The 12342-nt window shown below is 54.6% G+C and overlaps 7 protein-coding genes across 7 annotated transcripts; 3 read left to right on the top strand and 4 right to left on the bottom strand.

The window, feature by feature from the left end:
• Positions 1–790: 790 nt before the first annotated feature.
• On the top strand, positions 791–1995 carry PG985_012233 (mitochondrial carrier domain-containing protein; the record flags this gene model as incomplete). Its single annotated transcript, XM_066832000.1, has 4 exons — positions 791–851; positions 923–970; positions 1053–1761; positions 1839–1995. 4 exons carry the CDS (start codon positions 791–793, stop codon positions 1993–1995), a joined length of 975 nt encoding a protein of 324 aa, XP_066680050.1.
• Positions 1996–2296: 301 nt separating this feature from the next.
• Positions 2297–3476, bottom strand: PG985_012232 (PTK9 tyrosine kinase 9; the record flags this gene model as incomplete). Its single annotated transcript, XM_066831999.1, has 3 exons — positions 2297–2689; positions 2758–3341; positions 3458–3476. 3 exons carry the CDS (start codon positions 3474–3476, stop codon positions 2297–2299), a joined length of 996 nt encoding a protein of 331 aa, XP_066680049.1.
• Positions 3477–3877: 401 nt separating this feature from the next.
• Positions 3878–4423, bottom strand: PG985_012231 (Dehydratase aurZ; the record flags this gene model as incomplete). Its single annotated transcript, XM_066831998.1, has 2 exons — positions 3878–4141; positions 4256–4423. The coding sequence occupies 2 exons, from the start codon at positions 4421–4423 to the stop codon at positions 3878–3880; spliced, it is 432 nt and encodes a 143-aa protein (XP_066680048.1).
• Positions 4424–5222: 799 nt separating this feature from the next.
• PG985_012230 (glycosyl hydrolase family 3 N terminal domain-containing protein) lies at positions 5223–5885 on the bottom strand (the record flags this gene model as incomplete). The annotated part of the gene is made up of 1 exon (XM_066831997.1): positions 5223–5885. One exon carries the CDS (start codon positions 5883–5885, stop codon positions 5223–5225), a length of 663 nt encoding a protein of 220 aa, XP_066680047.1.
• Positions 5886–6356: 471 nt separating this feature from the next.
• Positions 6357–7505, bottom strand: PG985_012229 (uncharacterized protein; the record flags this gene model as incomplete). Its single annotated transcript, XM_066831996.1, has 1 exon — positions 6357–7505. One exon carries the CDS (start codon positions 7503–7505, stop codon positions 6357–6359), a length of 1149 nt encoding a protein of 382 aa, XP_066680046.1.
• A 1022-nt stretch (positions 7506–8527) lies between these two features.
• On the top strand, positions 8528–10061 carry PG985_012228 (putative COP9 complex subunit 2; the record flags this gene model as incomplete). Its single annotated transcript, XM_066831995.1, has 2 exons — positions 8528–8568; positions 8630–10061. The coding sequence occupies 2 exons, from the start codon at positions 8528–8530 to the stop codon at positions 10059–10061; spliced, it is 1473 nt and encodes a 490-aa protein (XP_066680045.1).
• Positions 10062–10839: 778 nt separating this feature from the next.
• On the top strand, positions 10840–11769 carry PG985_012227 (uncharacterized protein; the record flags this gene model as incomplete). The annotated part of the gene is made up of 1 exon (XM_066831994.1): positions 10840–11769. One exon carries the CDS (start codon positions 10840–10842, stop codon positions 11767–11769), a length of 930 nt encoding a protein of 309 aa, XP_066680044.1.
• Positions 11770–12342: the final 573 nt, after the last annotated feature.

The following is a 12342-nucleotide window of genomic DNA, read 5'->3' as shown; positions in this document are numbered from 1 at the left end:
ACACAGGAGCCGCGGGTATGCTAGTGAGTCGAGACAGCTTGCTACTATGCAGGCTTGGAGAGCACTGTTATGTTCAAGCTACATAGATTTTATGTACGGTCACACATGGCAATGGCTCCCGAAAGGAGCCACGGCGTTTGGGTAAGCTGGGCCCCCTAGCTGGTCACCCGATTCGGTTGCAAGGTCATTGCCCAGAGGCTCGGCTCTTCGTCTGAAGGCGAGTTGCTCCTATATGATCTACACTAGAGCCCTCCCGGTGTTGGAGTCACTCTCTTGCTTGCGACTTTTAAAGTTCTGGCGGTTCCCTCAACTCAGTTGCTATTCTCCTCTTTATCCTCCCGGGTTCTGCTCGATACCTTCTGGTCCCTTTTCTAGTACTATCCCATACCATACCATACCCATCACCCCGTCGACGAAGCTGTCTTGCTTCTCTCTGGTCGTTTGACACACCTCCCGCCCTTGGCGTATACCTCGGCTCAAGATCTTCCTGTTTACCATCTCCTGTTGGCAAGTGGCTTTGCTTCAACGGTGGTTCTCTGCGCCCTTTGCTCAATAGCATTTGAATATCTGTTCCCGCATCTCGTTGCTTGTTTGAACTGTGTGGGCTTCTCATACGTACAGCGACACATACTGAGGCGGCGACGTACTATACTTCCCTTTCTCCAAAACCGCACCTTGCATTGGGTGTCTTTACCGTAACAGCGAGAAGGGAATTTTAAAGCAAAGGGGGCGCAAGCCCAAGTTTGGTTCGGAATAGTCTTGGTTCAAGACTAGTTATACACAGAAAGCGATGGCGACCAAAGTCAAGGCCGATGGGAAGTCGCCGCCGTCGGCGGCGACGAACTTGATCGGTGAGCTCAATCCTTACCCCCTGCTGGCGCACTTACCATTGAATAAATTCGCTAAAATTGTCCCGTCATAGCTGGTGGAGGAGCAGGAATGATGGAGGCCCTCGCGTGTCATCCTCTGGGTTAGTACTTGCCCCCATTCTCCGCCGATTCGGTCCTTGGTTTTGTTGTGATTCGGCAACTGACATGGCGTTCCTGTCTCAGATACGATAAAAGTCCGCATGCAGCTCTCGCGGCGAGCGCGGATGCCGGGAGCGCCCAAGCGCGGTTTCCTGCGCACGGGAACCGAGATCGCGAAGCGCGAGACGCCGCTGGGTTTATACAAAGGGCTGGGCGCGGTGCTGACGGGCATCATTCCCAAGATGGCGATCCGGTTCACGTCGTTTGAGTGGTACAAGCAGCAGATGGCCGACAAGCAGACGGGCATCATCTCGGGCCAAGGGACGTTCATGGCGGGTTTGGCGGCGGGCGTGACCGAGGCCGTCGCCGTCGTGACGCCCATGGAGGTCATCAAGATCCGCCTGCAGGCCCAGCACCACTCCATGGCCGACCCGCTCGACATCCCCAAGTACCGCAACGCCGCGCACGCCCTGTACACGGTTGTGAAGGAGGAGGGGCCCGGCGCCCTGTATAGGGGCGTGTCGCTGACGGCCCTGCGCCAGGGCAGCAACCAGGCCGTCAACTTCACGGCCTACACCTACTTCAAGGAGGTCCTCCGCCAATGGCAGCCCCAGTACGAGGGAGGCAACCTCCCCAACTACCAGACCACCCTCATTGGTCTGGTGTCGGGTGCCATGGGTCCCTTGAGCAACGCGCCCATTGATACCATCAAGACGCGCCTGCAAAAGACGCCGGCCGAAGAGGGCGTGAGCGCTATGCAGCGGATATCCAGAATCGCCGCGGAGATGTTCAAGTGAGTTTTCGCCCTGTTACTCATCTCTGATGAAGTTCCAATGAGAGAAATTGCTGACAGTATTTGTACAATGATAGGCAAGAAGGCTTCCATGCGTTCTACAAGGGCATCACGCCAAGAATCATGCGTGTCGCCCCGGGCCAGGCAGTCACTTTCACTGTGTATGAATATTTGAAGGATAAGTTGGAAAGAAAAGGTCCTGCTATCTTAGTGGGCGGCAAATACGAAGAGTAGGGGGGGTGTGTGGGGCTTAAGTCGGGCATCTGGCATGGGTGGTCGTGCTCTCACGTTGATAGCATTTTCGTCCTTTTCGTTGTATTTGCATTTAGAGTCTCTGCAGGTAGGCATTCCACGATCTAGACACCGATGCATATATCAAATGTCGAATCAGCTCATTTCATTTTTCCCGTCGTCAATTCAGTGAAGTCTATTACGCAGAGGTGGACAGTCACCCGCATGGCACATTCTCTAGTCTAGCTAGCAGTTGCATGTCAAATCTATATAGCCCACACAAAACACATGGATATACACTTGTCTACCTGCCGGGTCGCTTGGGTCGACGGAAGGCCGTCTTGACCTCGACCTGCGGGTGCAGGTCGGACATGATGGTCTCCTCGGTGATCTCGTCGGGCTCTTCCACCTCGAACTTCTTCTCGACCTGGAGCCCAGCCTCACCCTCGGCCACGGCGAGGACGGCCCGCTTCATGAGCGGGTACATCATGCGGAATTTGATGGATTTGCCGGCCGCCGCGGGGCATGTGTAGAAGAAGAGAATCGGGTTGCTCTCGGTGCCCTGGTGCGTGTGCTTGTAACGCCAGAATGTGAAGCGCGGCTCCGTCGATGAGATGGTCGACACGAGGTCCGCAACGGAAGAGGGGTTACCAGGCTCGGGGACGAGTTCGACGACCTCGCTTTGGGGGTTGATTTTCTGAGAGAAAAAAAGGAATCAGTTGTTAGTTGGCTGGTTCCAGTATATAGCAGTGCATCTTGACATACCAGCATGACGATGCCCCGGCCCTGCTCGCGGCCCATCTCGCTCAGGGCCACCAGCGCGTCGGTGGCGACGGGCATGTTCATGTTCTTGCTGAGATGGATCTCGCGCTGACCGGTGCCGGCGCCGGCCTCGGCCTCGGCGCGCTTGACCTCGCCCAGGGTGCGCTCCTCCTCGGTGAGGGGCGCCTCGAGTTCGGCGTGCCGGTCGTGCTTGGCGAAGCCCTGAGCGCCCAGCTCCTCGGCCGTCGTCGCGAAGATGGTCTCACGGAAGTGCTCCGACCCGAGCTCCCGCACGAGCGTCAGCCGCGTCGACGCGAACAGCATCTTCTGCCGGACCTTGGCCGAGTCGGGCACGTACGACACCGCGATCAGCCGCGGCGCGTCCGGGTGCCGCTTCAGCAGGACGTAGAGCGCCTCGGTCGGCTGCAGGTGCGGCTCCAGCTGCGCCAGGTTCTGGGCGAAGTCGTTCGAGGTCGAGGGCAGCGTCTGGACGGGCTGCAGGGATTCCGACTCGATGGTCACGAGGAGGCCGAAGAGGGAGTCGTCGGCTAGGAGCTTGTTGAACTCGGAGACCAGCTCCTGCGAAGCTGTAGGTAGGCGAGCGTGTCAATTACAGTACGGACGGACGACAACAGCACAGCAAGGAGCAAGCTCTCGGGTTAAGGAAAGTGGGCGGGATTGCTGCTGGTTTGGTTGGACATACCTGAGATTCCAGACTGCATCTTGGGGTTACTGGACAGACAACGGGCTTATTTGAAAGATGAAGCAAATAGAAGAAAGAAAGGGCTCAATCGTCCATCTGCAAGGGGCATGTATGTAGCCTACTGTCTGAAATATAGGGCCGGACGAGGAGCAGGGTTGATGGTTGATGCCTTGAGTGCATACGAAGCTCTTGCAATTGGTGGTGCAATGCACTACACGTCCAACTGCCCCGCCATTGACAGGGCCCCTCCTGAGCTTGGGTGCTTGGTGGGTTAAGTATAACCTCACGTTCATTACATTAAACGGTATATTCAACATTAAACGCCAAACAATTCTATTCAATTTCAATATTACTTTTTATTGGCCTAGCTCATACCCTGCGAACTTGGAATACCCAGGACACCTTTGCTCTCTCTCTCTCTCACTTGGGCATGTTCACCACCTCGCCCTCCACCAAAAATGGAACATGATGGCCGAGCGAGACCAGGGCCTTCGGTACGTCTACCCACTGGTCCTGATCCTTGACCGACGTCTGCCAATCGGGATCCGACATGACTTTCTGGATGGCCTCCGTGTCGGGCACAATGTACTCGATCACGCAGTCGTAGTCGGCGACGTCCCAGGTGGGGCGGATGTCCTTGTAGAGCGCCCTCAGTCCGTCGTTGAGAGGCTCGGGCGTGATGAACTGCATCGAGATACGCGTGTAAGTGAGTTGACTCAAGAGATTGTTATTTGATCGTTTCCAACCCCGCAACAGTAATAATCTCGTAGCTCAAAAGGACTCCAAGCTGCTGCTTACCAGAGAGTACCCGAGAGCGCCGTGTTTCTTGAGCACGGGAAGGGCAAGTGGGAGGTGCTCTTCAGTAATCCACTTGATGAAAGCCTCGTGAGTATGTTGCGGGAGGCGGTAGTGGGTGATTGTGAATTTCAGAGGCTGGCCTCCTTGCTTTGGCTTAACATCAGCCATCTCGAGTAGGTATGTGTGTGTTTTCTGTGATAGAGGTATGCTCTTGCTGGTTTGGAAACACTTGAATTTATTGGAGTAGTTTGACTCCTATATTTATACATAGGTGATCGTCAACCCCCCTCCGTCCGTCATGCATACATCCCCCCTTACATCGAACCACACAATCGCCAACTGCCCAGCTCGGTACGATTGATTCTCCCGCGTCGGCGGTAGAGAGTCCCGACGTCGGGCCAAACGTCGTCCCGGTCCATCATGTTCTGCACCTTGTTACGGTGATGGGTATTTCAACCCCCTGTGCACCCATCCAACAAAGTGTTCTGGTGCGGTACTGAGGTTCCATTCGTCCCAAATGACACAGCTTGATTGCTTCCTCAATCGGGATGGCCGCCTCCGTCTCCCGACAGCGACCTTCCCTCGCCCTAGTCTCTGGGCCACGAGCAGAGAGTACCAGCCGTTTGGGTCGCGGGCACTGGATTTGTACTGTCATCAGGGTGCCGTCTGAGCCGACCTCGAAGCTCCTCACTCAGAGCCCGCCGCTGGCTGCTGGCCACACGAGGCGAAGGGCCCCGGTCTCCATGTTGACTTCGTACATGACGATGGTGTCAGTGAGCTCTTGTTCTGTTGACTCAGCAAAAGATATGCCCCGAGTGAGGGGCGGCGTAGACCAAGGGCATGTGCCGCATGAGTGACTTTTACAGCAACGAGTAATTGCAAGCTACATGTAGTTATCTCGACGTAACGACACGGCATATTCAGTGTGTAATAACCGACGTTGATGTATTGGTTGGCTATCTATGATCTAGGGCAAATGACTGTTATATCCTGCTTTAATCAAACGCTGCCCGGCCTCCCAAACATCATCGGGGATGTCCTGGTGTATCTGGAACCCCTTGGCGGGATACTCGCGGATGCGGATGAGGTCGCCAACCATGATGTTCGTGACAAGCCCGCGCGGGTTGTTCGCGTCCGGGTAGTCGGCCCAGGCGAGCTGGGGCGACGTGACCGTGATCGCCGTCTCGGGGTTGGGCCACTGCTTCTTGAAGGTGGCGTAGGTGCGGCGCTCCATGTAGGGTTTCTGGACGAGGACGAACGACCGCACCGCCAATTCGCTCTGCTGCAACAAGTCCCAGACGAACCGGACGTTCTCGCCCGTGTTGGTCGACCTGTTCTCGACGACGAGCTTCTCGGCGGGGACGCCCATCTCGCGCGCGATGTCGGCAAAGACCTCGGCCTCGGGCTTGGCGAACCGGCCCTCGGTCAGACGGCCCACGCCGCCCGAGAAGATGAGGCGGTCGCCGTACCCCTCGAGGAAGAGCTCGGCGGCGCGGCGGGCGACGCGCACGTCAAGGCTGCAGAGGCAGAATACGGCGTCGACGGGGCGCTGCAGCTGCATGGCCATCTTGTGGTACTCAAAGACCGTCTCGGCATCCGCCTCGATGGAGTCGCTGCTGCCTGCGGCCATGGCTGAGGCTGCCTCTAGTACCATATCTCCTCCCGTCCTTAGAGACTGTGAGACAGCGGCTTGCTTGAAATTGAACGATAGGGGACGACCCGGGAGCTATACATTCCCTGTGAATGGTCCAGATAGTGGGATGGGTTGTTGGTGAAAGAGCTGCATGGAGCATCCGCTAAAACACGCGGGGTTGTCGTTCTCGCCCAGCCCGAATGCTGGCTTGCATAAAACCGGCCCTCAAGACCGTCATTTCTCATTGACTAGCAGCTCAAAGCCGGTCTCTGAGGCAGTATCCGATTTATCCGAATTGGACTATCAAACATAACAGTACACTGTCATCTCCAAAATAAAGGAATCCGAAAGCTTGTGCTTTGTGTCTCAGCGTGTTCAAGGGGTATCTCAACACTATCAGTACGAAAATCTGTGTAACAACAACATCTGAGCAATCTAGGGTCTCAGATCACTCTGGTATAGAGATCCTTAGTTGAAGACCTTTTTGCGGAGGCCGTTGACGAACTCCTGATCCGCATATTTACCAGATCGTTCCCTTGCCTTGTTGTCCTTTTCCCTCTCTAAGCGCTCACGCTCTTCCAAGGCTGCCAATCGCTTCACGCGATCCTCGTCCAGTTCCGAAGCCGCGGCTTGCATGGCAGCCAACTTCCGCGCTCGTTCTTGCTCAGCCTCGGCATTCGAACTACCGCCGTTCTCGTTCCTGTTCCCGCTCCCATTATTGTTCGAGTGTCTAGGGCCGTCACGCCTGCCGCGCTGGATATGATCCCGATCGCTCCTATGGGGCCTTCGGTCATAGGTATCTCGGCGCTCCGAGCCATCCCTTCTGGGCCTGTCAGATGCCCGTTCTTCGGAGTGGTTCCTCCTCGACCTGTATCTGTCTTCATCCGATCTCGAAGGCCGCGGGCTACGTGAGCGTGGAGAAGGGTCTCTCGAGCCAGATCTGTGACGTCTATGCCTTCGCTCCCGGTCCCTAGAGTCATCGCGGGTTCTCGAATCAGAGCGGTGATGGCGATGGCGACGGTGTTCCCTATCCCTGGAATGCGACCGATGTCTGTGGCGATGGCGTCTCGAGTGTTTATCCTCCTTGCTCTTTGATGTGCTTTCCCCCGTTCTGCCCATAGTGGCAAGCAATTGACGCCTCCTTGCCGGGTCCTTCATGATGGCCTCATAAGCAGCCTGTTCTTGTTTCTTCATGGCGAGCAAAGGATCGTCTCGAACCTTGGCGGCGGTATCCCGGGCGGTATTGGCATTTTGCAACGCCATAAAACTCTCTTCACCAGCATTCTTCTCCAGTTTTTGATGATCGGTACCCTTGATGAGATTGTCGACCCTTCGCTTTCCCAGCAAATAGGACTCCAACTCTTCCGCCGTGCCTCCGCCAGTATCGCTAGGACCACTGTACATCCAGTCGACCCGATCGACTCGTTTGCGATTACCAGCGGCCTCGAGCTGGTTTTGGATCTCCTCCTTGGCCCGTTCTTCCTTGAGCTCGCGGATTCTCTGCTCAGTGCGTTTTCTCTCTTCGAGGGCCTTCTTTTCCTCGTCGTAGACACGGGCCTGATTCTTCATCAAACCCGGATGCCATGACTTCTTCAAGTTCAGATCGCCACCACCCATGATTGCGGTGTTGCGGTTGTTGTGAGGTTCGTGATGTGTTTTGCAGGTGCTTGTCGCGGCAGGGCGTCAGGCCAGTTGGAAAAGTCGCCGTGTCGCAAGTTTGGCTGGTCAGGAGCAGCGCTTTCAGGCTGAATATAATGGCTTCGGGTCGATTGCGGTGATGACTTGCACGAGAGCCGGGGCTGAGGTTGTTGATGAAGCGAAAGGTTGATGGATGGAGAATTATTCGTGGCAAATGTACAAAGTCCAGGCGCCACCTGAGATAAAGTACCTTTGGGTAACTCCGGCCTGCCAGCCCCACGAAATAAACCTTAGAGGCGTGGGCCCACTGTTGCCCAGCACTAAAGACCCCCAACCCTGCATCCTTCCTCCAGTGCCGTACTCATTTCCGGGGTAATACAAGCAGGCAAGCATGAAAATACAATCAAATAATCAATATACCTAGATTTAATTATATATGCATTAGTGGTCATCTTCAGTACTGCCTTTAGAAAATTGCTGTACGTGTTGTTACACAGTTCAATCTCTGATCGTCTTCATTGGCTCTTGTATAAGTTTCGTTTCTATGCGTCACTGCTGTCACTGTTTATACATGCACATAAGACAGCAATGATCCAGCAATTTTAGGTGTTCTTATAATAGAATTGCGCAGTTCATGCGACAATTAAGAATCCAGGCAGTCAGGATTGAACAATCAGTTAAACCGCGCACATTGTGTCTGGGTAACCATGAAGTACTTGCTTGCCTGACGTTTGGTAGATCAGCGCGTTCTAGGCTGCAGTCAGCTCCCTTCCTCTGCCCCTCTACAGCCCCGCAAACGCAAACAGTTGGTCCAGGGAATGCAAAGCTCCGATAAGATTATGAGCTTCCGATAGCCTCATCCTCCCGTCGTCTTCATCTTTATTCACTACACGGTACTTGATCCAAGTAACGCACAGCACCACTCGCTACTCACACACAAATTGTTTCTGTGCAACTCGCAACATTTGCCTCAGCAATTCCTGTCCAGAAGCACCGCCATCATGTCGGACGACGATTTCATGCAAGAGTCGGATGACGAGCAGTAAGTCGCAATCACTTTCCTTGCAGCCATCCATGCCACAAGCTGATTCTTGGGTTCCTAGATATGACTTCGAGTACGAGGACGACGACGATGACCAAGACTCTGGCGATGTCGACATCGAGAACAAATACTACAATGCCAAGCAAATGAAGGGCTCTGAGCCCGAAGCCGCCATCGAGGAATTCCTGACCATACCGTCTCTGGAGGAGGAGAAGGGCGATTGGGGCTTCAAGGGCTTGAAACAAGCCATCAAGCTCCAGTTCAGGCTGGGTCTCTACGACAAGGCGGTCGAGCATTACACAGAGCTGCTGACCTACGTCAAGTCGGTCACGCGGAATTATTCCGAGAAGTCCCTTACCAACATGCTGGACTTCGTCGAGAAGGAGTCAGAGAATACCGAAGCCCAGCGATGCCTGGAGAAGTTCTACTCTCTCACCCTCGACTGTTTCCAGAGTACCAACAACGAGCGCCTCTGGCTCAAGACCAACATCAAACTGGCCAAGCTACTACTCGACCGCAAAGACTACCTGGCCGTCACAAAGAAGCTGCGAGAGTTGCAGCGAGCTTGCCAGAAGGAGGATGGATCCGATGATCCGAGCAAGGGCACCTACTCGCTCGAGATATATGCGCTGGAGATTCAGATGTACTCGGAAACACGAAACAACAAGCAGCTCAAGGTGCTGTACCAGAAGGCGCTCAAGGTTCGCTCTGCAGTGCCCCACCCCAAAATCATGGGTATCATCCGTGAATGCGGTGGCAAAATGCATATGAGCGAAGAGAACTGGAAGGATGCCCAGAGTGACTTCTTCGAATCCTTCCGGAACTACGATGAGGCTGGCGACCTGCATCGCATCCAGGTTCTCAAGTACCTGCTTCTCACGACAATGCTCATGAAGTCGGACATCAACCCGTTTGACTCGCAGGAGATCAAGCCCTATCGCACCGATGCGCGCATCGCTGCCATGACCAACCTGGTCGACGCATACCAGCGAGACGATATGCATCAGTACGCCAAGGTGCTCCGCGAGAACCAGGACATTCTGGCTGACCCTTTCATCGCCGAGAACATCGACGAGGTCACCCGTAACATGCGAACCAAGGCTGTAGTGAAGTTAATTGCACCCTACACCCGCATGAAGATTGCTTGGATCGCCCGCCAACTCAACATTTCCGATGCAGAGGTTCAAGACATCCTCGGCTTTTTAATCGTGGATGGCAAGATCCGTGGCAAGATTGATCAGCAGGCTGGCACACTGGAGATCGAATCAAATGCCGACGCTGAGCGAGTAAGAGCCCTGAACGCTTGGTCCACAGCGCTCTCGTCTTTGTACACGACCATATTCACCGAGGATGGGTTCAAGTCCAATGACCATAACTTGCCCGATGATGGTCTCCCTAGCAGCGCCATGTACTCTGTGGATGGGGAAGAGCTAGAGGCATGGGTGTCCCTGGCGGCAGAAAGCATAAGGGCAAAGGCCTCTACAGCAGCATGATGGCATAATGGGTGATGGGCCGATTGCGGCTTCTCTACGGCAAACCAACATTTGTAAACGAAGAAGCAAATGACCTTATGGGGTACGCTTATGAAAATAGCTTCGCCAAACCAGGTAGATGTTACGATTAATGATACAACCCGGTGAAACCGGGTATAAACCACGAGAGGTAATCCAGTGCGCCCATTTGGTCCTAATGTTCCTAACCTACCAGGTCGATCTGGAATACACAAGCGAGATTTCGAGTTCACACCAAAACAGCATCTGAGTTATTCAGTGTTGTCTAATCTCGTAAGGCTTTATGCATCTTTGTTCGTTTGGCTCGAAAATGCCTTGGATTTCGGATCTGGTCTTCAAAGACGGTTGGCATTATTCACACGCGTAGTGGCCGGCTTTCGAAGGATTCGCCCTAACTGTGTCGGGTAAATGCGACAAAGATTGGTCTTGTAAACAACAATGTGTATTATGGCCAAAGTCAACAAATCATTTGTCTCTTTGTTCTCCATGTTTGACGGCTTATATATACACGACCCGGGCATCGAGCGCTCGCTACGTCAGGCGCTTGACGTGGTGGACAGCGCGACAACTTTCCAACCAGCGTCACTCTTTAATACTGGTCACAGATTTCATTGCTGCGTTGATCTCCTTTCTGGTTCTGCTGGCAGGTCCCCACTTCAGAGATACGATCGACCACGCCGTGGCTTTTCCCCCTTCCTTCTTTCTCCCCCCTAGGATACTTGCAGTGTATGAAGGACGTAGACAGTTCTCGGGAACTATAATGGCCCTTCAACGCGCTGCGTCTCTGGTAGGTCTCCGCACCTGCCGAGAGACCCTCGTGGCGCGGGCCAAGCAGCTCGAGACCAAACTAGGGGCAACATCTTATAAGGAATCGCTCCAAGACGAAGGCGACTACGCGCGGGCGGACGGAGAAGCCAAGGATAGGCTCATCACAAAATCAGCCTACTGGTGCTCCAAGTTCCGAGAGATTCTTATAGCCATCGACATCACCACCCCACGGACAGGCGGAGGGGGCGAAGTAACACCAGCAGGAACACCCGTATCCCCCTTCACGTCAATACCAACGGCATACCCGCTTCATCCGACACCCTCCCCTCGTTACCGGGAACGATTCTCGACAGAGCCGCCGCCACCCCCTGAATTCGTCTTCACAAAGGAAGACCTGCCCCGCGGCCGGCGCGACCCCTCGACCGGCACCTACCTCACCGCAGCCCTAGCCGGGTACGAGCTGGCCACGTACCTGCGCTCGCAAGACATCCTAGCCCTGCGCGTGCGCCCGAAACTGGAACCGATCCTCGCCGCGAACCTCTGGGAATCCACCCTCATCAAACTGATGGCGTCGCTCATCACCAACCTGTGCCGGCTGCTGCCCGCCGCGGGCATCCGGTCGTGCCCGGCCCTGTCCCAGGAGGCCTTCGACGCGCTGGCGGCGGGCGGGTCCCCCGGCAGCCTGCAGGCCGGCCTCGCCATCCTCGACGTCCTGGGCAGCGTGCGCCTGCAGGCCGGCGCCGACGGCTGGGGCTGGCGGCGCCTGGTCGTCATCGTCGACGAGCTCAACTACGCCGAGCACCCCACCACCCAGGACCAGGTAAGTCGGTTCGTCGACGTGCTGCGGCGGATCTGCGCGATCAACGATGCGCCCCTCATCTTCACCCTGAGCAAGCCTTGCAACGTCGTTGGCGGCCAGTGAGACAAATGACGGCGGAGTCAACGAATAAAGGTAGGCCTCAGGTAACTGACTAGGTATATACAAATCAAGCAATAGTGAATCAGGGACCATGTCATAATACGGCAAGGTAAGTCTTAATATACAATTTGCGTGCCAATCTTTTCATTCAACCATCCCAGCAAAATAGGTATTGCAGACAATCTAGAGCGCCGTTACCTCTAGACAGGTGTGTTTGTATTGGATCTTTTGGTGGACAGCTTCGATGGTGTAGACCGGTCGCAATCTAATCCATAAATGACAATTGATTACATAGTCCCAGCCAACCTGTTTTGTTTCTGAAGACCACTCCGATCTGACGTTCGACCGTATCGCCCCCCTTGTTCCGTAATGAATAATCCAGGAAAAGAAAACCCCGTTTTCGTACAGTGCAACACGACGTTAAAAGAGAAGGACCGCTGCGCCAGGAAACCAGTTCGCGTCATGCTTAGAAGGTGCAGAATGCAGGCAGAAGGCAACCAGAAGAACGAAACAATCAGCCAGGCAAATGCCATATGGGATATCCACAAAAGAAAATCGGCAGTATGATGTACTATG

Source organism: Apiospora marii, assembly GCF_038362585.1.
Source record: "Apiospora marii strain CBS 49790 chromosome Unknown utg000009l_segment0_segment0, whole genome shotgun sequence".
In the NCBI taxonomy this organism is placed as follows: domain Eukaryota; kingdom Fungi; phylum Ascomycota; class Sordariomycetes; order Amphisphaeriales; family Apiosporaceae; genus Apiospora; species Apiospora marii.
The sequence above is the reverse complement of the archived record's forward strand: the minus strand, read 5'-3'. Positions and strand labels throughout refer to the sequence as shown.